Source organism: Osmerus eperlanus, chromosome 18, assembly GCF_963692335.1.
Source record: "Osmerus eperlanus chromosome 18, fOsmEpe2.1, whole genome shotgun sequence".
NCBI lineage: Eukaryota > Metazoa > Chordata > Actinopteri > Osmeriformes > Osmeridae > Osmerus > Osmerus eperlanus.
The window spans coordinates 3276763-3302687 of record NC_085035.1 but is presented as its reverse complement, the minus strand read 5'-3'; the positions used below and the strand labels follow the sequence as shown (position 1 = coordinate 3302687).

The following is a 25925-nucleotide window of genomic DNA, read 5'->3' as shown; positions in this document are numbered from 1 at the left end:
TCCTACCCTCCTCCTCCCCTCCTCCTTCCCTACCCTGCTATCGGGCTCTTTGTCAACACCTTGGGGAAGGATTCAGGTATCTGTGAATAACGCTAAATAAAACATGAAACCTCAGAGAAGTCAAAGGGATATGTGTGTTTGGCTGTGACTTTGCACACTTGACTCTCCATCCCTCTCCCTTTTATCCCGACCGTGTCCCCGCTCTAACCCTCTCCTCCTCCTCCTCCTCCTCCCCTCTCAAGACAGGAGGACGAGAACATGAACCAGAGGATGGAGACGGCCCCCCTGCTCCAGAACGGCAACGGCTCCGACACGTCCCTGCAGGCCCTGCTCAAGAGCCAGCAGCAGGGCTACGACAAGCCCGAGCAGCCCGGGGACTTCCAGCTGTCCATGGAGGAGCGCCTGGCCCTCATCCAGAAGGACCTGAACAACGGCGACGCCTACACCAAGTGGGACCAGATCAACATGAACGTGGCCAAGCCCGCCCCGCCGCCGCCGGACAACATGGTCCGGCCGGGCGGCCCGGACACGCCCGAGAACGGGCCCGCCCCCGTGGACAACGTGGGCCGCCTGGAGAACGGCAACCGGCCGGGCGAGCGCCCGAACGGTCGGGGGGGCGTGGGGGGGGCGGCCGAGCCGGGCGGCGTGCGAGCGACGGCGTCGGCGGGGGTGACGGCGACCAGCGACATGTCGCTGTCCCGCAGCACCGAGGAGCTGTCCCCGGAGAAGAGGTGCCCCCCTGCCCGGGCGGCGGTGGCCAAGTCCCAGAGCATCGCCGACATGGAGGGGGGGGGCGGCGGGATGAAGCTGTACGGCGTGGAGGCCGACGGCGGCGGCTGCTACGAGCCGGGCGCCGCGGCCAGGATGGCGGGCGCCGGCCCTGTGCCCCAGGGCCAGAGCATCGTCCGGAGCAAGTCGGCCTCGCTGCTCAACGACCAGACCCTCCAGGTGTACCCCGGCTCCTCTGCCTCGTCCTCCGACCTGCTGTCCGGCTCCTCCAAGCCCCCCGCCAGCACCAGCAGGTACCCCGTCCCCTCCAGCATGGCCATGGGCCTCCCCCCTCCCCAGTACAACGTCCAGTACACCAGCAGCGCCATGCCCAAAGACGCTCTCTGGAACCAGAGGACCTCCGTCCCTCCCCCAGACCACCAGGCCTACCTCCCTCCTCCCCAGCACTCCCTCGCCAACACCAACTACTCCAACCGCAACCAGGCGCCCCCGTACCCCCACCCCCCTCCGCCCCAGCAGAGGGGCCCCGCGGGGGGAGCCAAGCTGCCCGGGGAGATGTGGGCCAAGGAGCGCCTGCTGCCCTCCGGTGGGCAGGTGCGGAGCAGCACCCTGCAGAGGCAGAGCAGCAACTCGTCCACCGTCTCCATGGGCGACCCGCGGCGCGTGCAGGCGGGCGAGGGCGAGTACATGACCTACAGGGACATCCACGCCCTGGGCAGGGGGCCCCTGGCCATGGCCCAGGCCATGCAGAGGCCCCTGTCGGCGCGCACGTACAGCATCGACGGCCCCACGTGCGCCCGGCCCCATGCCCTCGCCCGGCCTCCGCCCAACGAGCTGCCCGAGAGGACCATGTCGGTCAGCGACTTCAACTACCAGCACGTCAGCCCCAGCAAGAGGCCCCACGCCCGGGTCAAGTCTGAGCACTGTCTGCTGGACGGGCCCGGGGGCAGGGTGCCCACCGACTGGAGGGACCAGGTGATGCGACACATCGAGGCCAAGAAGATGGAGAAGGTAAGCGTGTTCACGCGGGCGTTTGGGGTGAACGGCGTCTCGATGCCGTAGTCACAGTGGATGGGGAGGTCCTCTCAAGCGTCGTTTGAAGGTCACGAGAAGATGGCGGTTGCCAAGCGCAGTAATCCAGCCTATTTCCTGTCGTTTTCTTATGTGTGTGCTGTCTTTTTTTAATATACACGACGTCTAATATAAAACAACATCTAATAATGTCACCGAGGGGGACCTTGCAGTAACCACCTGACCTCATCATCACGACATCCTCTCCCATTCATAAGCTGCAGTTACGTGTGTGTGAGGGGAGGGGGAGGGTTAGAGTTGGGTGGGAGAGGAGGCCAGTGTGGGGTACTGAGCCTGGGTGAGTCATGGCTGGCTCTGGGCTGGTCTGGCTGGTCTGGAGTCTGGCTGGGCTGGAGTCTGGCTGGAGTCTGGCTGGAGTCTGGCTGGAGTCTGGCTGGAGTCTGTGTGGGAGTCTGGCTGGTCTGGAGTCTGTCTGGAGTCTGTCTGGAGTCTGTCTGGAGTCTGGCTTGAGTCTGGCTTGAGTCTGGCTTGAGTCTGGCTTGAGTCTGGCTTGAGTCTGTCTGGAGTCTGTCTGGAGTCTGGCTGGAGTCTGGCTGGAGTCTGTGTGGGAGTCTGTGTGGGAGTCTGGCTGGTCTGGAGTCTGGCTGTGTGGAGTCTGTGTGGGAGGTCGCATCCAGGCTGCCAGAGCACGTCTACCTCCAAAGTGCTCGAGAAGAGCCGGCCACAAAGATAGCTTTGAAATCATCTGAAGAATCGAATGACACTATCGTGGGACTCAAGCCCACTCCCCCCCCCCTCCCCCTCTTCCCTCCCTCCTGAATAGAATAATAAAGCTTGATGTCGAAATGTTCAGTCCACTAATACAGTAACAACAAACTGCATGTCTTACTTGACTGTTTTCCCCATGCCCAAGTGCACAGCTACGTGCCACGCAAGCAAGCCGGATAGACTCCTTCCTATCATCTTCAGCATGTTTATGTTTTTATGTCTGCCGTGCAAAAACCGGCTGCTACTAATTCCACCTCCACGAGGCCGATGCGATCACTGCATGTTGGTGTATTTCTCATGCTCCTAACGTTATTGTTTTTCCTTTTATTTTTTGTTGTTTTCTTTTTGTTGAATTCCCCGCTCACTGAGACGCGAGGTGAGGCTGCATGGTCGCTAAAGTGTCCGGTCTGGTGTGTTTGGCCCGGCCCCTTCTCCCCCTCCCCTGTGTCCAGAACGCGCTGTCACGGTCCTATAACTCCCATTTGGCCCCGCTGAGCTGCTCTCCTCCCTACGCCAGCTCTAGAGAGGCCCTGCATGCCAGCCAAGGCTCTCTGCTCTTTAGCTGTGGAGACCCCAGGCCCTACGGAGCCAGGGGCTTCTGTGTGAGTACCTCCACCCAACAAACCCCCCCCTTCCCCCCTTCCCCTTCCACTGTAGCTAGCTGCTACAAGCAAGCTACCCCAGCTCCCTGCTCTGCCCTGCCCAGACAGGCTCTCTCCTGTGCCTGTCTGCCCTGCTAACCTACCTGCCTGCTTCCCTACCTAACCCTGCCCTGCTTGTGGTGGTGGGTGGTTTTTTGATTGCTTGTCTGGACCCAGTAGGAGGAGACCTAGTGGGTGATTGGACCCCGAGTGCATGCTGTGTAGGACGGGGTGATTACCTCACAGAGGGGGGGGGGAGGAGGATGCGAATCCAACAGGGCTGTTTGTGCGTGACGCATTCGGGCTTGTTTAAGAAAGAGGAGGCCGTCTTTTGTCTTTGCACCCATAAAGAAGACAGGCTTAGCATAACTCGTATCCCTGGCTGGGAAGTGGGGACGGAGCCTGAAGGAGAGCCAGCTCGTTAGCTGACTACTGAAGCTTCCTAGCTTCCTGTCGGCGCCGTGGCTCAAAATCATCGTTAGCAAAGTGCAAAGCAGATCAGATGTTCTTTTATGGTTTTTGGAACCTTTTTTTCTTTTCGTTTTTTTTTCACATAGAATTCCATTTTAGTACAGTTTTTTTCTTTCTACATTGTCAACAGGCTGCGAACAGACACTTGTGCTAATAAAAGGCTCAGCCGACTCGAGTGCTAACCGGTATGCCACAATATGTAGTGCGATTGATTGATGTAGGCCTCCGCACCTCTTAGCCTCTAGTTACCATACCAGTCCCTCCAGTGTGTCGTAAGGATAGCAACAGCACGTCGAACGGTACAAAACACTCCCCGGAGACCACTCGGCTATCTGACTCATCCACCCCTCCACCTCACCCCCCCCCCCGCCTCCACTCCAATCAGAACGCAGCGTGTGCAGCTGTGCGATTCTAGCCTCGACTCCGGTGATTAGCATGTGCTTTGGCGCTCTTCAACCGCGCCGATTCTCTCCCCTCTCAACGGGCCACCTCGAGTCATCTTTCGGCCTCTTCCCCGCCCCTCGGTTTCGTGCATCTCGTCACTTCAGAATCCACTCGGTAACCTCTCGCTCTGTGCGCGGAGATGAAAGCTGTGCTGTCCAAGGTAAGCATCAGGGAGGCTTGGGAGATACAGTGGCGTCGTGTTGATTGGGTGGTAGGAACAGTGCAGGTGGTGTGGGGTGCGTGTGTTTGTGTGATTGCCGCCACGAACGTGGTCGAACAAATCTCATTTCCTGTGTGAGCTTGGGTGGGGGAAGAGTGCTATTTTGACACTGTTTAATCCAGCGTGCTCCAGGCCAAACCGGCCCTCGCCCGACGGGTTTTCTAACGAGCCTCGAGGAATCATCCCGTCGGTCTTAATGACCTAATTGTCTGAGGCGCTAATGATTCTCCCCGGACGAGTCACGTCTCACGGATGAGGACAAGGTGTTAACGATGCTCTCTCTCCCCCACCCCCCCCTCCCCCCCCCCCCTCCCCACCCCCCCCTCCCCCCCCCAGGATGACGGTTTCCCTCCCCAAGGCCAGCAGAGCTACACCATGGACCGAAAAGTAAGTAGTGTGTTTACATCGGCGGCATCAATCTAGATCTGGGATGCATCTCGAGTGACTGCTGCTGGGTTGGGTTTTCATGGCAGGGACACAATTCCATGTGTGACATCAATGATGCGGTATTCGCTACACCTGCTTTATAAAGTGATCCACCGAGGACACTTTAGTTAGTTGTAAGAGAAAACAAACGTTGCCGGCCAAATCGAGCCACGAGAAGATTTCATCCAGCAGAGCGTTTCATAAAGAATGTCCTGAGATCTCTCAGCTCGATTGCTCTGGTCTAACTCGAGTTGCCCACTGTCGCCCTCAGTCCCGCATTCAGGCAAGACGAGAGCAGATATGAGCTGTAAGTAGAGCATGCCCTGCCAGGGTCTGGATTGAGATATTGACCCAGTACATCACATCCTCTCCAGCAGTGATTAATTAGTTCTAATTAATGAGAACTGCCTTGTAAGAGATTACTGTTAAGGGCCCGTTCCCATGGGCCCTCCACCTCTTGCCTGCCCCGAGTGCTCCGGCTGGGAATCCACACGGACTCCTCTGCCGGTATAAATAGCTTGGCTTTTTGGCTATCTGAAGGCTGAGTGCAGTCCAGTCAAAGGCTTCATGTCTCGGTACACCCTGCAGTGCAAACCCCCGACACACCTCCGGTCAAATGCCGCGCACACTGCAAATGACACTTCCAGGAAAAAATCGCGAGAGATGTGGGCACTCGTCGACGTTGGCGAGGGGGGGGGGATGATCAACGCCGCCACGATGGTTGAATGGTTTTGTTTGGGAGTTTTATCTCCTGGCCTTCTGCAGTCGTGTAGGAGGTGTCCAAGGCCCTTCTCCCTGAGCAGGTCGTCAACTGGGGTCGGAGAAAAGGCAGCGAGACAGGCGGAAAGGAAAGAAGGGGGAGCTGCAACCAGTGAAACCGAACGCTGAGCAATGCATAGGGTTGGAATGAGGGTCTGGCTCCATGCTGACCCCTGCAGGATGGCTCTGGTACTGAACCTCACTACTGCACTACGAGGAAGCCTGAGGAAATTGAAGGAATTTAGGTCAATCAGCTCTTAGAGAATTTCTTCAAAGGATTCTTGAGTCTGCAAAGATAGTCTCCGGGCCTGTGTTATGGTTGGTGACTACACCACCATACATCTGCGTTTATCTCACATAACTTCTTATTAACCGTTAATAAAACGTAAATGCATCTTCCTGTAGATTCGAGCTGCAGTGGCCACTCTTTGCTGAAGTCATGCTGAACCAGAACGGGCCGGTTCTGGCCTGTTGTGCTTGAATGAGTCAGGTTGCTGTTGGGAGAGAATGAAGGCCTCTGTCTGTCCCTCATAAAGCCGGTGCTTCCCCCCTCCTCCCGGAGTCAGGTGGCTGAGCGGTGAGGAAGTCGGGCTAGTAATCTGAAGGTCGCCAGTTCGATTCCCTGCCGTGCCAAAATGACGTTGTGTCCTTGGGCTTCGGGGGGAATGTCCCTGTACTTACTGTAAGTCGCTCTGGATAAGAGCGTCTGCTAAATTACTAAATGTCCTTAACGGGGCCTGCCAATAACCTTGAGATGTAATAAACATCGAATTACCTGCGAACTTCATCCCGGCTTCTACCGAGCCAAATGATTTTCGTGACTTTGCGGCTGCGGGGCGTTGAGTCAGTCGACCGGATTGGTCCGCTCCCGGCGTTTGAAAAACAAACAGATTACCTCATTGGTGATGAATGCGCTGCCTGTGCTGAAATGAGACTACATTAGTTCCATCTTGAAACGAGGAATGCGATGGCTCGATTTCCCAAACGAGGAATCCGTTCCGCGGGTTGTTTTGGTTGGTAATTGCGTTATTGATTTTCATTATGATTTGGGTGGGGGGGGGGGGGGGGGGGGATGATATCATTAGGAAAGATTACCATGGCCTCCCGATGAAGGAATCTATTTGTGTCGATCAGGATGCTGGGATCCACTAGGTCCGCCCCGCTGTGACAGACATGCTGTGTGTGTGTGTGTGTGTGTGTGCTTCAGGTGCCTTTGATGAACGGTCAGGTGCGAGCCCCGATGTCGTCGTCTCAGGCCCCCATGGCGCGTCACCCCTCCAGGGAGCAGCTCATCGACTACCTGATGCTCAAGGTCTCCCAGCAGCCCGGAGGACCCCCGCGTCTCCCCCACGACATCCTGCAGCAGGAGGTACGGACGCTTCGCATCCCGTCCGCCTGCACTTTAGACCCCCAGCCAGCCCCCTCCCTCCCTCTGACTACACTTGACCCTTGTGCCGCCTTCGGGTCGCAATGACCCATCGTTGTGCTGCGACAACTTTACCCAACACGAAAACGAATAAAAAGCATTTTTCTTTTAACCTTCGCGCCGTGGGGGGAGTCGGTGAGACAGCCCGACAGTAAAAAGAAAGTACTTAACTTTATTTTCGTATGAGGTAAAGTTGTCGCAACACGTGGGGGGGGGGGGTTAACAATGACCCGAAGATAACACAAGGGTTAAGGAAGTGTCACCCCCAACAATACCACTACATTACACTCCAGAATGAGAAGTCCCTTCAAAGAAATGTCATCATAGTCGCAATTTTGGGGGGGGGGTTTGGAAGGCATCAAAAGTACAAACAAGAATTCGCAACACGTACTCCTCTCCGGTATTGACCCACGGACATTTGATCCCCACCAGAGCCCCGTTAACTGTGCCACAGATCAAGTTAAGTCCCTCTTCCCACACAAGGCTTTGCTTGAGCCTTCGGCTGGATCCTCAAACGGGCCGTTTCGTTTACTTACCGTCTTTATTACAGGGTTAGGTCATCGTTATGGGTTTAGAAAGGCCCGTGGGGATGGTCAAGAGAAACGGGGTCGAATGAGAGCGAGTCTGAGGCAAGAGAGGACTGCTCGACCGTTCCTCTTGATGAACTAGAACGGAGGGGAGAGAGGCCGTTTGGTTCTATCCTAAGTCCATCACAGGGTTGGAGACAGATCGATTTGAAAATGTGCCTGCCTGCTGTCGGCGTGTCTGTGAGGTGACCCGATTTAAGCTCAGATGGCTGAGTGGTTAGGGAATCGGGCTATTAATTCCGAAGGTTGCCGGTTCGATTCCCGGCCGTGCCAATGACGTTGTGTCCTTGGGCAAGGCACTTCACCCTACTTGCCTCTGGGGGGGGGGGAGGAGGAGGAGGAGGAATGTCCCTGTACTTACTGTAAGTGGCTCTGGATAAGAGCGTCTGCTAAATGACTAAATGTAAGCTGTGTGTCGGGGTGTTTCAGATGCGTGTCAAAGTGGAGAAGAACCCGGAGCTGGGTTTCAGCATATCAGGGGGGGTCGGGGGGAGAGGAAACCCCTTCCGTCCCGACGACAACGTACGTAGACCGCTCTCCGTCTTCTCATTTAACGGCGTGAAATTCAATAGAGCTTTGAAAGCTAAACCAAACTGATGTGAATCCAGTTTTCCCTCTCTCGTTCTCAGGGCATATTTGTGACCAGGGTCCAAGCGGAGGGGCCCGCTTCCAAGATCCTCCAGCCCGGAGACAAGATCATTCAGGTGAACCCACTGACGCCGTCTCTCGGCGCCCAGTCGACACAGAGATCCATCCTGTCGCCTGTGACCCAGTGACACAGCATGACTTGGATTGAAACGTCAGATTGTCGATTTGGCATTTTTCCGGGTGGCACGTGTTTTTAAACCCCTTGTCTCTTCCGCAGGCGAACGGATACAACTTTGTGAACATCGATCACGGAAACGCCGTGTCCCTCCTGAAGACTTTCCCCAGCACTGTGGATATGATCATCATCAGAGAGCTGGCCGCATAGAGCCCTTGCACCTACCCCCCACCCCCCTCCTTGCCTGAGGGAAATGCACCACAAGAGAAAGTGGAGGACACAGAAAACTGAATGTTCCCCCCCCCCGCCCACCTTATTTTTATACGCAGAAGAGTCTGGTCTATAAATAGATTTTTTAGGAACCAATGTACGTTGAAAAGACGTTTCTTGAGCTTTTGTTTCTAATGGGGAAGAAACCACTGCATGAAGTGGACCTGGGCTGTCGGGAGGGGGGGAAGGGGAGTGACATCTGGAAGCATGCGTTTTAGGGAGCAATCACTGTGGGGACAGCCCCGTTCCTTTTTACAAAGACGCCGAAGACGTGATCCGCTCCGACACAAGCAGAGAAGCTGTGTTTTCTGTGAAGACGACCATCATGTTGTGTGTTTTTGTTTTTAAAAATAATATTCTTCACCTTCATCGCCAAGTCCGGTCTAGTTTCTGTTGTAGAGCATGAACTGAAGCTGACCACTAGGGGGCATTGCTCTCTCTGTACTGACATCTTGTTTGCCTTTCTTTTTGTAATCATGTCTCTCTTTTTTTTTTTATATATTTAAGATGCTGAAACCACTCATAAGTTGTTTTTGGTGAGATGTGATCCGGGGGACAATGTTATGTGCTTTCTTGTGGTAACGAATGTAGGACACGACAGCGCTTTTGGGATGGAGTTTGGAACCGGTATTTTCCCTGGATAGACTTTTTGGAAGGTGCTAAACGCGGTAGTCGGTTCGAGGGTAGGTAGAGGAACTCATCGTTCACCCCACGGTCTCTGTGAACCTGCTGTCCACGGACTACGATACGGTACTGTTCTCAGTTAGCCTTCCACAGGAGGGAACCTCCAGACGCGAAAGACGTCATTCTTACCTGATGAGACCACTGCCTGTGCCGTCACCAACCCTGAACAAAAACCCTTCCCGACGTCACGTTGAGTTGCGGATGCTGTAATATGCCCTCGTGTATGTGATGTGTCAGTTGGACTGGGATACAGTGTGGAACAGCACACCTGTGGGAGCAGCAAATATATCATTGAGGAGTGCTAATGCCCGGCCTTAATGAGCCTAGCCAGGAGTGTAAGAGAGTAGGGGGAGGGATCACGCTAGGTAACCAAAGCAGGCGGTGGAGAGAAGCTGCAGAGGGGGACTGTCAGAGCTAAATGGGAGATGCATCTTAGGCCTCGCCTGTCCTAAACCATAAGACAGCCATTGGAGACGAGAGGACTTGCATGACTTGAGTTTGAAAGGGTTTCAATTTATATCCTTTGTTTCGTTTCGTTTTTAAGGTGAGAAGCAACCACAGTTTGCCTTCCTGTATGAGAACACATCTCGATAAACATTTGACTACACTTGTCATTCTCTTTATGTTGAAGTAGTGTTTTGAACATGGACTTATTCTATGGTGAATAGGTTGATCGAGAGGGAAGAAAACAAATTGTGAAGTGCCATAGACCTTGAACTGTTTGTAAAGGGGATGAGACTGCCCCGAGACCCAAGCAATATTCACTCATCTTCGCAACAAACTGTCAGAGCAAACACAAGTCATACTAGTTTGATAGCAATAGTGAGACACTTTATTTTGATTCACGTCAACATCCAATTTGCATTTTTAAAGAAAGAAAAAAAAATACAGGTTTACATGATTTTATATTGTGAAGAATCTTTTTTTAATGAAAAACTACATAGGAAATCGCCCTGCATATCATTTTTTGCAAATAAATACAAGCCTGCAATGTAGTGTGGAAGGCCTGTCGTGCTACACTAGGCTTCTGACTGGGTCGTTTTCGAAGCTTAATTGATTTCTTAGAAAACAAAAAGCCCAAATTGTGACATGTTTGTGCAGAATGATGAATTTAGACCAGCGTAGAACTATTTCCAACAAAGCTTCAAAAGCAAAAAAAAAAAGGCTTTTTGTCATTGAAGTGGCAAACCCTAAATGCTTCGAATGCTTTGTGTGATCATCTGATTATAGATGTATGTGTTGTTGCATGAAATCACCCAATGAATAGTCTACTCAGTGATGACCCATTCCTTGAGACGTGTTTCCTATCAAGATGGAAATGATCAAATTCACATATTTAGATATTAGAGTCCTACAAATGTTTTGGCCCACTTGAAATATTTGTATGCGACCACTGAATTGTGAAATTATGTAAAGTATTTACCATAGATTGATTTTAATGGGGGGGGGGGGTTCAACAATGGGTCATGAATGCCATTCCTTCACAAATTTGTATGTATTCTACTGTACCTGTTTGTAATTCAATGTTTCATCTTGCAAACAGCTCTATTATATACTCATAGTGCATTGGTGAATCAGATGGATAACACTGCAAGTGATGTCTGCCCTCTTCCTGGTGGTATAAATTCCCTTTTAAGATGACCCCCAAACTGAAAATGTCCTTTTTGGACTGTAGCTCCAGTGACACACTGAAAAGAGAAGGCATACGTGTCGTTGGGTCACTTTGGTCTAGTGACAGCAAACAGGTTGACAGGTTTATGATGCGTTTCCCCTGGACCACTCACAGTGCACCATATTCAGAGATTAAAACATCATCTTTTTTTTTTTATGTGCTGCTTGTTTCTGGCGCTGTTGTTTTGCCTTTTTTGTTGTTGTTGCTGGGAATAGGAACAATCTGTTGACAGGTTTTGGGTCACTCATTCTTTTTACATGTATGGCAAAGAGGTGGTATAGCCTGGTAGACTGATAGGTGTAGACAATCGGGGGAATCAAGTCAAATCTTTTTGCCATATCCAAGAACACATATTCACACTTTCATTGTTTTTATTTATTTAGCACAGTCTCCTGTGGATTTTAGACATTACTAATCAAATGTAAATACTTTTAAAGAGTAAAAAGCTGAATTAATCATGGCATTAGTTACCTGTTTGTAAAACCAGCAATAAATTGCAATGCAGAGGCAGTCCTTTCAATGTATAGCTACCATTTTAAATGTTTCTCTGGAAACTGCTACAGTAAGATTATTGATATGCATTTATTCAACATTCCAGATTTTGTATATAATTATACTGTTTCTGAGGTAACCTGTGGAGAATAAGAAATAAACTAATGCTCTTTAAGAATTGCTGTGTCTATTTTCATAAAATGGTTGTCCATTAAAGTTGTAATTAAAAATACCTAGCCAAATAATGCACACCATACTGCATTTTATATAAACGTACGGGTGCAATCTAAACACCAATCTTAACGAACCTGTTGAAAATGATCTTGGTATATTTGGAGAGGAAACGTTCAGACGTTGTAAAAGAGGGACCTGCAAGGATGCAGACATCCTTTCCGCACGTTGGCGCTGTCAGTTCAGTCATTCCTGTTTCGAGTACGTAGAAAAAAGGTCCGACTCCAAACCGTTTTGAAAATATCGTCTGAAGATTGCAAACGTATATATTTCTTTTCAGCATTAAACAACGCTAACAATGAGTGGAATTCCTGGAACAGCTGTAGTTCAAATAACCAATCTTTCGTCTGCCGTGAGTAGTGAGCAAATGCGCACTCTATTTGGATTTCTTGGGGACATCGAGGAGTTGCGGCTATACCCGCCGGAGTAAGTGCAGTTTTCGCGGTAGACTTACTAAAGCAACATCGGGGATATATGGCCTAACTGTTAGCTAAATCAATTACTTACCATGTCTTTTTTCTGTTTCTATCTTACAGCAATGCACCTCTCTCTTTCTCGTCCAAAGTATGTTACGTAAAGTATCGAGAGCCATCAAGTGTTGGTGTGGCACAGCATTTAACCAACACTGTTTTTATTGACAGAGCTTTGATAGTGGTTCCATGTGCTGAAGGTGAGTATGGGTAGCTGTTCACATTTTCTTAAGTGTGACGTGACTAATTGTAACTTTTTTGTCGAGGTACTTCTAGGGTACTACTTCTGTGATAATATTAGTGCTTAATTGCATTACAGTTGCCTAGACGCTCACAGGCCTACACACAGCCGGTACATGTTTAGCTGTTAGCTTATCTGAGTCTGCCTCAGGTTTGAGGACGTACCAGGCAGAACGTTGTTTCCATACAGTCATCTCATTTTGATATGGTCTTGTATGTTATTCTCTCTCTGCAAGGTAATACCAGTGTTCGAATTAAGGCAGAGGTGGGGGGCTTCTGGACTTACCATAAGTCCAACAACAACAAAAAGATCTATAGGATGCCGTGCCAATCATGTTGCCCACCACCGCCCACAAGGAAAACCCCCCTAACAGACCCCTGACAGAATTCGAACACTGGGTAGTACCGTGAGATCGACATAGCCGGAAGTCACGATGAGATACAAGTTAGGCCTACATATGAACATCAAAGGAGTGCATTAACATTAAAATCAGATGCATATCATAACTGATGTGTGGTATAGATTGTGTAACTTCACTAATAAGATTTAGAAACTAGTTTCAAGATCAGTTCAAGGTCATTGTAGCTAAAACCACCCAGTTTGTAAAAATACAGCTAACTTCGTCTTGTTTCTCTCTTTTTTTTCTTTTTTTTTGTTTTCTCTCCCTCTCTCCTGGAACCACTGTTACTCTTTTAATGTACCTGTTAGAAGTGGTTTCACCTTGATTGACTGATTCTCTCTCACTTGAAATGCTTTGTCCACGTGACTTGGTGCAGGATGGCTACTGAGTTTATTAATTTGGTTTTGTATGTTTTTTCTGTGTGATTATGTGTGCATATCAGATGACTAGACTGGCCCAGCTGTTACACTACACTAGCCTGAGTAAGGCATTGTTTTCCAACCCACTATCCCCGATGGGGCCAACGCAGCCTTCAAGGGGGGAATGTGACCAGGAGAATAGCCCGCAGAGCCCTCCAAGATGGACACCTTGTCTCTTTTAGTTTTATTTTTCTTTTCTTTTGGTTTGTTTCTTTTCATACTTTCCCATGTTGTCCTCTGTCTTCTCTCTCTAGAAACTACAGTATTGCATATTTCTAGAATTTTTTTTTCTTAATTGTTTTTGGTTTATTTTGGTTTATCCCACCTCCCCCCTTCTCCTCCACAGCAAGTTGTGTGTGATTTGAATTCTGTCCAGGTTGCCATGGCACCCAGGTGGAATGTGTGTGACACACGGGATGCCATGAACATGACTAACACACCTTGAGTCTCTCTGTTCTTGTCGGTACAGTCAGGTGTTATAGTATGATAGAGCTCAGACACAGCTAATCTCTGAACTTTGGTGCAGGGCAAATTTTAAGTATGACTTTTTACGTGAACTTATCTCAAAGCCGTTAGATGACTGTCAAGTGCACATTAAGTTTGAAGCTAATGGTTTGCTTGCTAACTGTTTTAAAGATCACGATTTGCCCTTTGGAAATGCAAGATCTTCACTAAAATCCCTTTTTTAGATGTATTTCTTATGTTTTTAAGACTAAAGTCGTGCCCCTGTTTCATTCGTCCTTTTTTCTAATGGGGGAAAATGACAAAACTGAACCACGATCAAGGTTTCTAATCCGATTGTTTTTTTGGCTAGCAAAGTTTTGGGAGATTTTCTAAGATACTTAAAAAATGTTCTTCTTTTCTGTATCTGATGTTCTGTGTGCTATTAGTGATGCAGCCATCATGAACCGTTGTCTTGTGTTGCGCACCTTTCCAACACTGCGAAACGATCGCCCCCTGGGGAAAGCGCCCATGCTTGATATCGTATGGTTCATGACCAATATGTTTCCAGTACAGGTGACCCATACCTCAAAGTGTTAACTCAATTCTCTGCATTTCATTTTTTTTGATCTGTGAAAAAGGAAAATCTGCCTTTCTTTTGTTTTTGAACAGAAGTCTTGTTAACATCTGTGTGTTCATAGCTGTTGATAGAAGAGCGATGAAGGGATCTAGCTTACCAAACGTGAGGGTGGAGTGTGAGGAGTTTTGAGGCACCTCCGCCTCCAGTAAAACCCCAGCAGCAGAGGCTACAGTTACATTAGTCGCTTGGTAGCGAGTAGAGCTCTTAAGATGTACAGTGCGAGGAAGGCTATGTCGTCTTTCTCTAGAATACTGGGCTATTTTGTGCAGACAGAGAGAGGAGGCAGAGGGTAGAGTCGCTCCACTGCATCCACTAACTCTCCCCTCTTGTCTGCAGGCAAGATACCCGAGGAGGCCAAAGCCTTGTCTATGCTGGCGCCTGCCGTCCCGTCCCCCAGTCTGGTCCCAGGTGGAGGGCTCCTGCCCATACCCACCCCCGCCCCTCCCATCCACAACGTGAGGACAAGCTCCGTTCGACTCGCTTAGCGCAATTTTATAACCGTTATCCAAAGGTCTTGTACTTTTTATCCAAAAGCAGCGGCGCTTTGGATAACACTGTGGTGAAACATTCTGTGGTAAAAAAAAAAAATGAAAATAAAAAAGTTCTGCTGCGTTTCCTAAGCAGGTAATCTCGGGACGAGGACAGCCACAGCCTAGCTTGCATCTCGTAAATACTAGAAGGCATCTTTACTCATGCAAGTCCTGTCTGAGGTCGCTCTCATAGATTCTGGGTGGCCCTTCTTTCTGTGTCTGTGTGTTGCAGCAGCAGCCTCCGCAGTTGAGCCTACCTGTGGGGAACCTGGTGGCCCTGCCGACTGTCCTGGACCACTCGCTGACAGCCCTGGCTGGGGGCAGCTCCTCCCAGCCCCCCCTCATGGGCAACGTGGACCCTTCCAAGGTCGATGAGATCCGGAGGACCGTTTATGTCGGCAACTTGAATTCCCAGGTCACAAAGCCAAATCTTTGTTTCCATATAAATGACCAATATTACGTTATTTCAACGTTCACAGTCGTCGAGTAACCCAGTAAATGTTTCTGTCACGCTCTTAATGTACCGCGGTGACTTGATGATGTCACTGCTGTCCACTATCGTAGCTTGTAGTGTTGAGTTGGTCTCCTTGGTCTGGCCCCCCACAGACCACCACTGCAGAGCAGCTACTGGAGTTCTTCAAGCAGGTGGGGGACGTGAAGTTTGTGCGGATGGCCGGCGATGAGACCCAGCCCACGCGCTTCGCCTTCGTGGAGTTCGCCGATCAGGATTCCGTATCCAGAGCCCTCAATTTCAACGGAGTCATGTTCGGAGACAGACCCCTGAAGTAGGCCTTCGCCCGTTTTTCTCCTCTTCAGAAAACCGAAAATATTCCATTTCCAAACCGGTCGTCGACCTTTCCCGAGATGTGAAAGCTACAAAGGCTGTTGTCCTCGCGTTGTGTTTCTCAGGATTAACCATTCCAACAACGCCATCGTGAAGCCCCCAGAGCTGACGCCCCAGGCCGCAGCCAAGGAGCTGGAGGACGTGATGAAGAGGGTGAGGGAAGCCCAGTCCACCATCGCCGCCGCCATCGAACCAGGTAGGACGAAGGTGCACTCTGGAAGCGCCCGAACGCCACAGGCTGCGTCTCAATGCCCGGTAGTGGCTTCCTCTACCGCTGGAAGATGAGTGAACGTACGCGGGTGTGCCGCGGGGTAACTGTCAACACTGTTTCAGAGGATGAGAAGAAGCCTTCCCCCAGTCACTCCAAGCGGTCGAGGCATTCCCACTCCAGCTCGCGGTCCCGGTCACGAACAGGCAGGAAGAGGTCTCGCTCCCGCCACAGGTCGGCACTGAATCCCTGTGTGTGTGTGTGCGTGTGTGTGTGTGCGTGCGTGCGTGCGGTTAAAAAAAAAAAGCTGAATATAAAAATGTCACTTTTTGTCATTTGGGATTCTTTGCACAAAAGTGCACTTTGACAGTTGCATTTTGCTTGGGGATGAATCGTTTAGAAGTGCTTTAATGTTCCTTCCCCATGCGTGTCCACCTGTGTAGGAGCAAGCCCATCCAGAGGTCACGACCCCGGCTGACCGACCGCCACAGTTCCAGGAGTTCTGGCAGGAGGCCGTCTCTCTCCAGGGACCGGAGGCCGAGCCGCTCCAGGTCCAGGTACTCGCACGTCACCCCTCCCGCCCTCACGTGACCCTGCCACCCGCCCTCACGTGACCCTGCCACCCGCCCTCACGTGACCCTGCCACACGCCCTCACGTGACCCTGCCACACGCCCTCACGTGACCCTGCCACACGCCCTCACGTGACCCTGCCACACGCCCTCACGTGACCCTGCCACACGCCCTCACGTGACCCTGCCACACGCCCTCACGTGACCCTGCCACACGCCCTCACGTGACCCTGCCACACGCCCTCACGTGACCCTGCCATCCTGCTCGCGTGTGTTTAGAGCCTCCAAGGCTTTTAGAACAAGCAGTAATCTGAAATAAACGACATTTAACATTCAGTCCTAGCCTATATCTTGGTCTGAAGCAGTGACTCACCTTCAAAATCCCCCTCACCCCCAAAAAATGAACAAAACACAACTCTAAGACTAATAAATAACATCCGTTTCCAGTTGTTTTGATGACTTTGTAGTTGAGTCACTAGGCTCCAGTTTGTCTCTGTGGTTTGTACCCGTTTTGTACTTTTGAAAGGGACAGAGTGAGTGACCCACTCTCCGGTGTCCCTCAGGGACAGACGGAAAGGCAAGGATGTGAAAATGAGAGGCAAGGTGGATGGCCCTCAAGAGAAGGGTGATAGGAGACAGGAGGAGACAAAGGGCAAAGCTCCTGCAGACAGCTTCCTGGGGTCAGGAAGTGCCATCAGGTCAGCACAACTGCAGACTGTACGACACTTTGACCCCGCCTGACACTGTGTAGACTGTGACCTTTTCTGCCTGACCTCTGGACTTGTGACCTTTTGACATTGTAGACAATGATGTGTTCCACTCAGGAAATGAAGGGTGTGGGAGGGAGGATGTTTCAACTCGACAGTAAATGATGCCCATTGAGTCATCGGTCGTACATTGGTGCCCGGAATTTTTTCGTTTGTCGTCATTTACGTTTACCAGGCTGCAAAAATAATTATGGGAACTTAGCCCAGTACTAGGACATGACAGTTGGCTAGTCGGTGTATTTGGAGAGGTCGAGTTGTCTCTCGACGTTAAAACGTTGCATGTCGTTCTTTCAGGGGCCACCGGAGACGAAGTCGGGACCGATCCAGAAGCCCTCGCAGGAAAGCCCGCTCGCCCACACCTAAGAGGTAAACCGTCTACCTCAGAGCGCACCGTTCCACCACACTCTGACCACCCCCCCCCCCCCCACCAAAACACGCCACCTGGCCCGCGCGTACCTCCGCTGCAGTGGTCACTCAGCGCTGCCCGGCGCCCCTGTCTCTCTGTTCCAGGGGGAAGAAGGAGAAGAGGAGGGAGAGAGCGAGGGAGAACAGCAGGGGGCGAAGGGAGAGATCCACCTCCAGGAAGAGGAGCGGCCGAGACCAGGAGCGGACCCACCGGAGGGCTAACCCTGCCAAGGTCAAGGTGAGCCCCTCTGCAAGCGGCGCGGACAAACGCATCTCACCAGAAGTGGCTGTTGGCTCTCTGAAAGTTTCCTAGGTTATGCGACGACCTCAATTAAATCGGGCCCCTCATCCACACCCAGCTCAGCTCCAAATGTACTTGTTTGAAAACATAAGCGAGCTCGTAACTAATTAACTAATCGAGCTATATAACTATATATTTTTGTACTGAAATTTGATGGGGACCATTGGCTGCAAATTGCGACTGTATGGATTTTTTTTTCCTCGCATTTGTGCACTGAACCGCTACTGCAGTTCACCAGCCTCTAGATGGCGCTCATCTGTGCCCCCCCGATCGCTCTGGACCTGCCCTGGTTCTGCGTTGCGTATGGTAGGAAATGAGAGACTGTTGCTGTGGTGTTTCAGGTGGAAAGGGACAGAGCGGAGAGAGACAACAGGGAAGAATCCGCCACACCCAGCGAAGAGGTGATGTCATCACCCTGCGCCCGGCACAACGGCAGTCACAGCACATACCCAGACGATGACATCACAGCATGAACTGACTGTGCAGGCACCCGGCTTGCTACTTTATGATCTCGGATGGACTTGCAACCGCACACACACACACACATGCATACACACACACACATGCATACACACACACACACAACAGTTCCCTGAAATGGCACAACAACTTGCCAAAACCTCAATCATCAACAATCATCTGCCATGGCCATTTACAGTTGATTGACTAGCTTTGAGTTGTGTGTTCAGCTAATTTTAAGTGTGTAGCTGTAAGAGAAGGCAGAGTCCATAACCATGTTGCTGTGATCCTGCCGTCATATGATATTCATATGGAAAAAGGAACCTGGAATCTTTCTTTATTAGTGAATACCGTTTTAAATGAATAGTTGTATTCCTTTTGTTTCTGCTGCATACATTTTCAGTTTATTTTATATATTAAAAAAATATTCATAATTCTGAGATCAGTGTATGCACTACCCATCACTCAACATTTTTGTAGCCATTGTCTAAAAACGGATTTCAACATTCATATAGTGATGAAATTGAATATTCATATGAAGTATAAGTAGTCAGAGATGTTGCAGTACAGTGTCGGTACCCAAGTCCTGAGGCTCCAAACAAACCATCCATGTGGCACACTGAAATTCAGCTTTACACACAAGTCAATGCATCGCTTGTGAGCACAGGCAAGTCAAAGTGCCTAGACTGAGATTGTACAAAAGTCACTGTATTAGTATACTGTATAAAGAGCTGTTAAGATTCAAAAGAAATGTATTGTCCAGATGAGATATCATTACGTGAGCGGGCAGTTTGGGACATCATTTGAAGTCGTGTTGTCTTGATATTCATAAAGTGATTGGTTTTTAAAACTTTTGTGTGTTTACTGAATTCTAAGTCTTTTTTGTCCCTTTTAAATCGTATTTTGATGATCAGAATTCTGTATTTTGTACCCTATGGCTGTTGAAACACCATCCTTTGGTATGTGCCCCATTACTTTAGCTATTGAGCTTTTATTTCAATTTTGTATTTGTTGCTGGTAGTTACTGTAACTTTAGATGAAGAGTTGAACCATGCATCCTACTTTGCCATATTCCACTGAATTTACTGTCTATGTCTAGGAGAAGGATCAGACCTGTACATTGTTATCATACACAAGCCTTTGGACTGAGGTGAGGCCATTGGACATAGTTTTTATGTTGAGTAAATGTCACACAGACTAATATCTTGCGAATGACGTAAATAATTTATTTTTTATATACTTGTATCCAACAGTAGAAACTATATGTCCAGTTTGTTGTTGGGTTATTCTTTGTGTACATGCTGGCTGTGGATGGTGAAACTGGCAAAAAGGATAAAACGTCGCCACGGTAACTGGTTGGGTGTTTTGAGTAATGCTGCTTTGGCCCTCTTGGCTGCATGTGTGTGGTCCACATATACCGTATTTGTACATTTGACAAAACATGTATATCACATAAATCTTTGCAGAAAAATGATCAAATAAAGAATATTTGCTTCAAAGTATTTCTGTTAATGCGATACCGGATTTTATGTATCAATTGTGGGAGACATTCGGCCAGTGTCTCTGCTAAAGAAAGGCTTTGTTTGGTTTCTCACACCTCAGTGTGTGATGACTTGTCGCATTGGCAGGGATTCATTTCCAAGTCGTGCTACAAAGACCAAGGATTTATGCAAATTCCAGAAAATGGAGACTAGTTACATATATATATATACACGCTATAACTACCGGCATGCAGTATATAAGTAACGTGTGTCAACCTTCTACTTCACACAATTCCAAACATTCTCATAGAACAGTTCTCATAGAACGTTGTCATAGAACAGTGTTGTAGTGCTCTGTGTTCTGGGGTGGAAGGGGGCCCCCTTGGGACAGGAAGAGGGAATTGCACAGTGACTGTCGCATGTAATCCAACTCCGGTCTCAGTGAAGTCAAATCCATGTCCCGGGTTAGTCTCTGTTCATGGGTGTCAGCTGAGGCAGTGGATGGGTGTGAGTCCAGAGGCATGGTCAACTGAAACAGCTCCATGGTTGTGTAGTCACTCATGAAGACCGGTTGGTGGCTTATGGGGCCACGGTCTGGGTGCTGTGTGTTCATAGAGGAAGGTGTAGCACAGACAGAAGTCAGATCTTTATCTATTCTCTCAGTAGTTGTGGAGAGGAAGTCTCTCTGACACACACCCCCACAGCTGGGATCTGCTGAGAAGCCCTCACAGGCTGTTTCTGACAGAGGAGTCTTGTTATTGATGTGCTGAGGTTCTCGGTTGCAGTGCAGATCTGAGTCAAAACTACTGTTAAAGTTGCTAATATTAAACTTTTCAGCGACTTTCTCAATGAGGTGTAAACTGCTGGAATCTCCCTCTCCTTCCAATGTCTGTGGTTTGATAGGTTCCAGGAGCTCCAAGATAGAAAAAAAACAAAATCATAATTACATTTAGACATTTACATTTAATCATTTAGCAGACGCTCTTATCCAGAGCGGCTTACAGTAAGTACAGGGACATTCTCCCCAAGGCAAGTAGGGTGAAGTGCCTTGCCCAAGGACACATCGTCATTTTGCACGGCCAGGAATCGAACCAACAACCTTCTGATTAATAGCCCGACTCCCTAACCGCTCAGCCACCTGACCCCCTTGTTACAAATAACAACTGTAGAAAAGATTGAGTTCAACTAAAACATTCACATCTTGGTATATTGACAGTGAAATGTACTTAAAAAAAGGACCTTACTGTAACATATTTGAAGAATAGTCAAGTTCATTGAACTTACCAACTCACAGACTCCCTTAATGTTTTGGATGGCATAGCTGTTGCTGGGATTAGGTATGTTAGGCCACCACACACTCCTTGTTCTGAAAGCAAACATAACCTGTTTTCTGTAGCTCTGTTCTAAAGTAATATGTTTTAATTTCCAATAAATATACTAAGAATTACCACTTGGTGGTAATTACTGAATATAAATATTATAACTGAACTGTAAAAGCCGAAAGGCCAGAAATAGTCCTACCTTTTTATCAGTGGTGAGATATGACACCCAAACATCGACACGATGATTAGGCCAACCAGCGCGGTCAGGGCCACGCCCGTAGTCATGAAATCTGCAAGGGAGTCAGTCACACAGCAAAGAGCAGTGAGAGCAAACACTCACCGCACACTTTTCACCCACCCATTAATTCACTGTTGCTTGCTGAAAACAGAAGAGTGGAAATAAATGTAACAAAGTTGTCGTCAGATTGGATGTAAGACTGATAGACATAGATTGATTGATAGGACACCTTGTCTTTGCTTCGTTGCGAAGTACACAGCTGAACTGCGAACTCCAACCCCTGCCCTGGTGAACGCCGACATTTGGACTTGGTACTGTCGACTGCTTTTAAGACCCTCAAGCTCATAGCTGTTTGATCCTGGGCCCACTGTGAGGTCTGCAAACCAATGGGCAGCCAGTAAAGTGGTAAAAAAAACAAAACAATAAACAGAAAAACTGTTAAAACTTCTAAACTTGATGGGGACCAAAAACTGGTCTTCAGGGAACAAACTGTGAATTTACAGTTCCCCATGCAACCAAGAAAGCCACTGGGAGTTAGATATAGTGTGATTAATATAGCTGAGCGTGAACAGGAAATCCCCTTTAAACGAACCACTGGACAAAAATAAAGCCTGGTGTAAGATTCTCTGCAAATGATATTGCCCTTCCACTTCACCATGTATAACACTAGACAACTAGATTTGGTCTAAATGCTTGTGCCTTCGTGTCTTGTCCAATCCCATGACAATGACAGCTCTGCTATGTTGTCACCGTCCTCCACAAATGTAAGTGTTCGTCACATGACAAGAAGACTCAGACTAGCACTATATTCATTCAGTCAGGCATTTATGATAGATACCCTCTAGATGTAACCCAGTGCTTACTTGTTTCTGTGTGTGCTGCTTCATCCTCGCTGTAGTAAAGGTGATATCCCTGCAGGAATCCCATGCTGTCCTCTTCAGAGACGGAGTTCCACTCGATCGTCACAGAGGTCTGGGTCTCATCGCGACTACCGATGTTCCCCGGGGCCCTGCGGGGTCCTGGGGTGGCCGACAGAAAGATGACTACACGGTACTGTACTCCCCCACAAAATCGGATTGTGAAAATATCAGAGCATTTTATGGACCCGACCCTTCAGCGAATTCACTCGACGATAGCACACGAGTGGTGAAACGGTGTTTCACCAGGAGTCAGGTGGCTGAGCGGTTAGGGAGTCGGGCTAGTAATCTGAAGGTTACCGGTTCGATTCCTGGCTGTGCAAAATGATGTTGTGTCCTTGGGCACTTCACCCTACTTGCCTCGGGGGGAATGTCCCTGTACTTACTGTAAGTCGCTCTGGATAAGAGCGTCTGCTAAATGACTAAATGTGTTTCGATCTCAAACTCACGTCCTTCGGTGATATAGGCGCGGATGCTCCCATAGGTGGTCTCACTGTTGTTGATCTTCTTCAGGTCACACGTGTCCTTGTTTGGCCGTGTGTGGAGGGTGAACGTGTATCTCTCGTAGGGCTGCAGAGGTTCTGATTCAGGAATTAACAAGAAGTGTTGTTCAGTTAGTGGGAAGTCACAGATCTGTATGCTGGGAAATGAAAAAAACTGTGCACCAGTAGAGTTGGATGGTTATTATGTGTTTTGTCTTTCAAGGATGTCTGAAGGGAGTCAGATGGCTGAGCGGTTAGGGAGTCGGGCTATTAATCAGAAGGTTGTTGGTTCGATTCCCGGGCAGTGCCAAATGACGTTGTGTCCTTGGGGCAAGGCACAGGGGAGACATTCAGGGGAGAATGTCCCTGTACTTACTGTAAGTCGCTCTGGATAAGAGCGTCTGCTAAATGTAAATGTAATATATAATCAAGAGAGTTTTCAACAGAGAGAGATCTCTCACCCTTCAAGGTTATAACTTCATAGTGGTTCTCCTTTTCATAGAAAGACCAGAAAGCTGGTTTCTCTCCTTTCTGCCACCACTCCACACAAAAGCAGTCGTATGTTTTCACCAAGTCACGTTGCCAGGAGATTACGAAGGAGGAGTTGCCACTGAATGTGACATTCAGCCTCTCGGGAGGCAGGTCTGCTGAGACAAATCAAGAGCACCTCATTATTTCTCTCATCCATTTACAACAGTCGATACAGCCTCTACCCATACTAGATGCCTCACTGTCAGTACGCCAACATCAAGAAATACTTCAAAACAATCGCCACAAGCTTCACCTTTGTCTAAGAACGGGGCTATGGTCCACTCTAATGCAGGAGAAGTGGCAGCGCTGTGGAAGGCAGAGATGTTGAGGAGATAGGCTGAGTGGGAGAGGACCAGGCTAATCTCCGGTCTGGTGTAGTTGAACGTCTGAAAAGTCTCTCCAGAGAGTTTCTCCACGGTCACATTGTAGCCCTCTGCTAACTCTGCCTCGGCAAACTGTCAAACGGGACGGCGTTAGGAAAAGGCTGACATGAGACGCTGTGGTTCAAACACGTCCAACTGAAAATATTGCACCTCACGTGTACTGAGACGTCAACACTGTTGTTTAACTTTTATGTCATTATTTTGGTCATTACGGGGAAAATAATTACCTTCCATTTTATAACAATAATTCGTCTTCCTTCGGGCTGAGGAATCTCTTTTATCTCCTCGAGGAAAGGCTCAACAGTAAGTTCTGAGAGAAGGGGCAAAATGGACAGAATGCTACCCTTTTTATATTGAACACCTCGTCTGATGGAGAGTTTAAAACAAGAGATCTTACCTGGTGAGACTCGGAAAATGTCACTCCACAAACACTGTCTGCATTTTTCACTGGCAACACACTGAATCTGTATCTCATAGGGCAGCGAGGCGTTAAGATTATCGACAATGCACGTCTCCACATCCCTGGACAGTACTGTAGGCTACAAACAAAGTACAAGAAGAAGGAGAATCAACCACTGGAAGGAAATGAAGCATCCAACTTTAACATTTCAATAAAATAAAATAAACGATTCTTGGAGTGATAGGCCCACCGTTTCCTTGGTTTGGTTCTCGTGTGCCCAGTACCTCACAATGTACTGATTGATACCCATGCTCTTCGGTTGCCAGGAAACATTCACTTCCATCTGTCTGGAACGACGATTGAAGTGGACCTTAGTTGGGGGACCACAGCGAACTGCAATGTGAAGATGAGGATACCATCATTACTCTGTTTTCATGTTGGTGCTTTTCACAAAGCTGAAAGGAACAGGGGGGGCTTTTATGGTCAAACCAATCTCACCCAAATCTTGTGGGATGCCTGTGAAAACAGCCTTGGTGCAGTTCCCCACATCATTCTCCTCGACAACATGGACTGTCATGTTCCATTTCTCAAACAAATCATTTCGTGTAATTATTTGAGACGTTATAGATATGCCAGCAAACACTTTGCATGTTTTCCTTCTGTTGGACAAAATGGAAACATGCACTATTGTCTTCGCCTTGTTTTCCTTCTTGAATCTAGACAAACTGTTGCTGATTTAACTTACTGTTGAATGAAGAGTGTGTACTGGCTTGAAGCTTGATTTCCAGATTCCCAAACACACATCCAATTCTTTTTAAAACTGTCCAAATTAATATTTGAATTGTAACCATAGCAATCCAATCCATGGACTCCATCTGAAAGACAATAATACCGGAATAGATCAAATGATTGGTGACATCTGTTTAATTCTCATCGAAATCTAAAAACAGGGTATAGTTCAGACATTACACAGCAGAGAATTAAACTGATAACCCCATTACCTTGAGATACGACACAGTGTTCATGACACAAGTTTCTGCAACAAGTTTCTGGGCGACGCACTGAAACAATTATTAGGTACAGTGAATAAAATCAGTTTTACAAAAGACCCTTTGTTTTGTACACAACATTTTCTGTTTTCTAAATTCTCCCAATTGCTTCAAATGAGAAAAGCAAGAAAAAGTTGCAAATTACGGTGTACTAGCTTTGAGTCACAACTTGCAGAAACAATGGATACACTGTCGCAGTCATCTCAGCTCACCTAGGGGCTACTCTCATGTTTGAAAATATGTTGTTGATGAAGATCAATCAAGCGGATAATACATCCTGGATCAGTGTCGTCAGAACATAATATAGGTTACCGTGGTAATGCTGATATGTGAATGAAATAAGTCAATACATGAACAGATCATAAGGCTGTCCAAGGGGCAGTTCTGTGGGCATATGTGAAGCCATCTGTGCCATCTGTGATTGCTTGAAAAAAGGGCTATACAAATAAATGTTGATTTGATAAGGCGGTGTCTGATCTACTATTATGATAAGCATAAGCGCGGAAGAAATCCCTAATTTCTTTCACATTGTCAATCTTCAGTGATGTGGTCAACGGTCAAGACGTACTTGTGTATGAGAAAAGGCTTTCAGGGTCTATTTATCTACAAAGCAAAAAATATATATACTTTCAACCAGTACAGACAGATGTGTCTTATCTCCAAAAAAAACTACAACAGCCACACAACCTTTGACAATGACCCTGAAGCAGTCAGAATCTAGTTTTGAGGAAAATCTCGCAAAAATGATTCTGAAATACCTGGAGAATCCTTGGCTGTGGTGAAGAGAAGGAAGTATATAAACAAAAGACCTG

The 25925-nt window shown here is 48.4% G+C and overlaps 3 protein-coding genes across 16 annotated transcripts in view; 2 read left to right on the top strand and 1 right to left on the bottom strand.

The window, feature by feature from the left end:
* The window catches only part of erbin (erbb2 interacting protein), a 50796-nt gene extending 39234 nt beyond the window's left edge, over positions 1-11562 (top strand). For 3 of the 6 annotated variants that reach the window (XM_062483950.1, XM_062483948.1, XM_062483949.1), the window contains 7 exons: positions 243-1740; positions 2982-3131; positions 4642-4692; positions 6698-6859; positions 7933-8025; positions 8112-8207; positions 8369-11562. In XM_062483950.1, coding sequence (XP_062339934.1) covers positions 243-1740; positions 2982-3131; positions 4642-4692; positions 6698-6859; positions 7933-8025; positions 8112-8207; positions 8369-8476 — 2158 coding nt within the window. In that variant the 3' untranslated portion in view covers positions 8477-11562. The remainder of the gene's footprint in view (positions 1-242; positions 1741-2981; positions 3132-4641; positions 4693-6697; positions 6860-7932; positions 8026-8111; positions 8208-8368) is intronic. The other 3 variants (XM_062483951.1, XM_062483953.1, XM_062483952.1) reach the window with 3 other exon arrangements.
* A 247-nt stretch (positions 11563-11809) lies between these two features.
* Positions 11810-19640, top strand: srek1 (splicing regulatory glutamine/lysine-rich protein 1). Of its 9 annotated transcripts, none has more exons than XM_062483962.1 (12): positions 11810-12041; positions 12152-12285; positions 14563-14696; positions 14995-15171; positions 15363-15541; positions 15666-15796; positions 15934-16042; positions 16252-16365; positions 16942-17076; positions 17440-17511; positions 17656-17788; positions 18090-18226. In XM_062483962.1, the coding sequence occupies exons 1-12, from the start codon at positions 11914-11916 to the stop codon at positions 18159-18161; spliced, it is 1518 nt and encodes a 505-aa protein (XP_062339946.1). In that variant the 5' UTR covers positions 11810-11913; the 3' UTR covers positions 18162-18226. The 9 variants fall into 9 exon arrangements, with proteins under 9 accessions (XP_062339946.1, XP_062339947.1, XP_062339945.1 ...); XM_062483961.1 differs by having other exon boundaries at positions 11813-12041; positions 14563-14681; positions 14992-15171; positions 18193-19640; XM_062483960.1 differs by having other exon boundaries at positions 11813-12041; positions 14563-14681; positions 14989-15171; positions 18193-19640.
* LOC134039067 (leukemia inhibitory factor receptor) lies at positions 19516-24868 on the bottom strand. Its single transcript, XM_062484817.1, has 13 exons — positions 24810-24868; positions 24563-24720; positions 24315-24457; positions 24062-24203; positions 23892-23974; positions 23535-23736; positions 23212-23397; positions 22692-22849; positions 22215-22404; positions 21581-21727; positions 21313-21403; positions 21076-21157; positions 19516-20704 (listed from the first exon to the last, which is right to left on the bottom strand). Exons 1-13 carry the CDS (start codon positions 24866-24868, stop codon positions 20123-20125), a joined length of 2223 nt encoding a protein of 740 aa, XP_062340801.1. The 3' UTR covers positions 19516-20122.
* Positions 24869-25925: the final 1057 nt, after the last annotated feature.

Coding starts and splice junctions, on each gene's coding strand:
- LOC134039067 (XM_062484817.1), bottom strand. CDS start 24,868: ATGTGTGTTTGGGAATCTGGAAATCAAGCTTCAAGCCAGTACACACTC. Junction 24,204..24,314: donor AGAACCAAACCAAGGAAACG/GTGGGCCTATCA, acceptor CTTTGTTTGTAG/CCTACAGTACTGTCCAGGGA. Junction 20,705..21,075: donor TTAAGGGAGTCTGTGAGTTG/GTAAGTTCAATG, acceptor TCTATCTTGGAG/CTCCTGGAACCTATCAAACC.
- srek1 (XM_062483959.1), top strand. CDS start 11,914: ATGAGTGGAATTCCTGGAACAGCTGTAGTTCAAATAACCAATCTTTCG. Junction 12,042..12,151: donor TTGCGGCTATACCCGCCGGA/GTAAGTGCAGTT, acceptor TCTATCTTACAG/CAATGCACCTCTCTCTTTCT. Junction 17,789..18,192: donor CTAACCCTGCCAAGGTCAAG/GTGAGCCCCTCT, acceptor GTGGTGTTTCAG/GTGGAAAGGGACAGAGCGGA.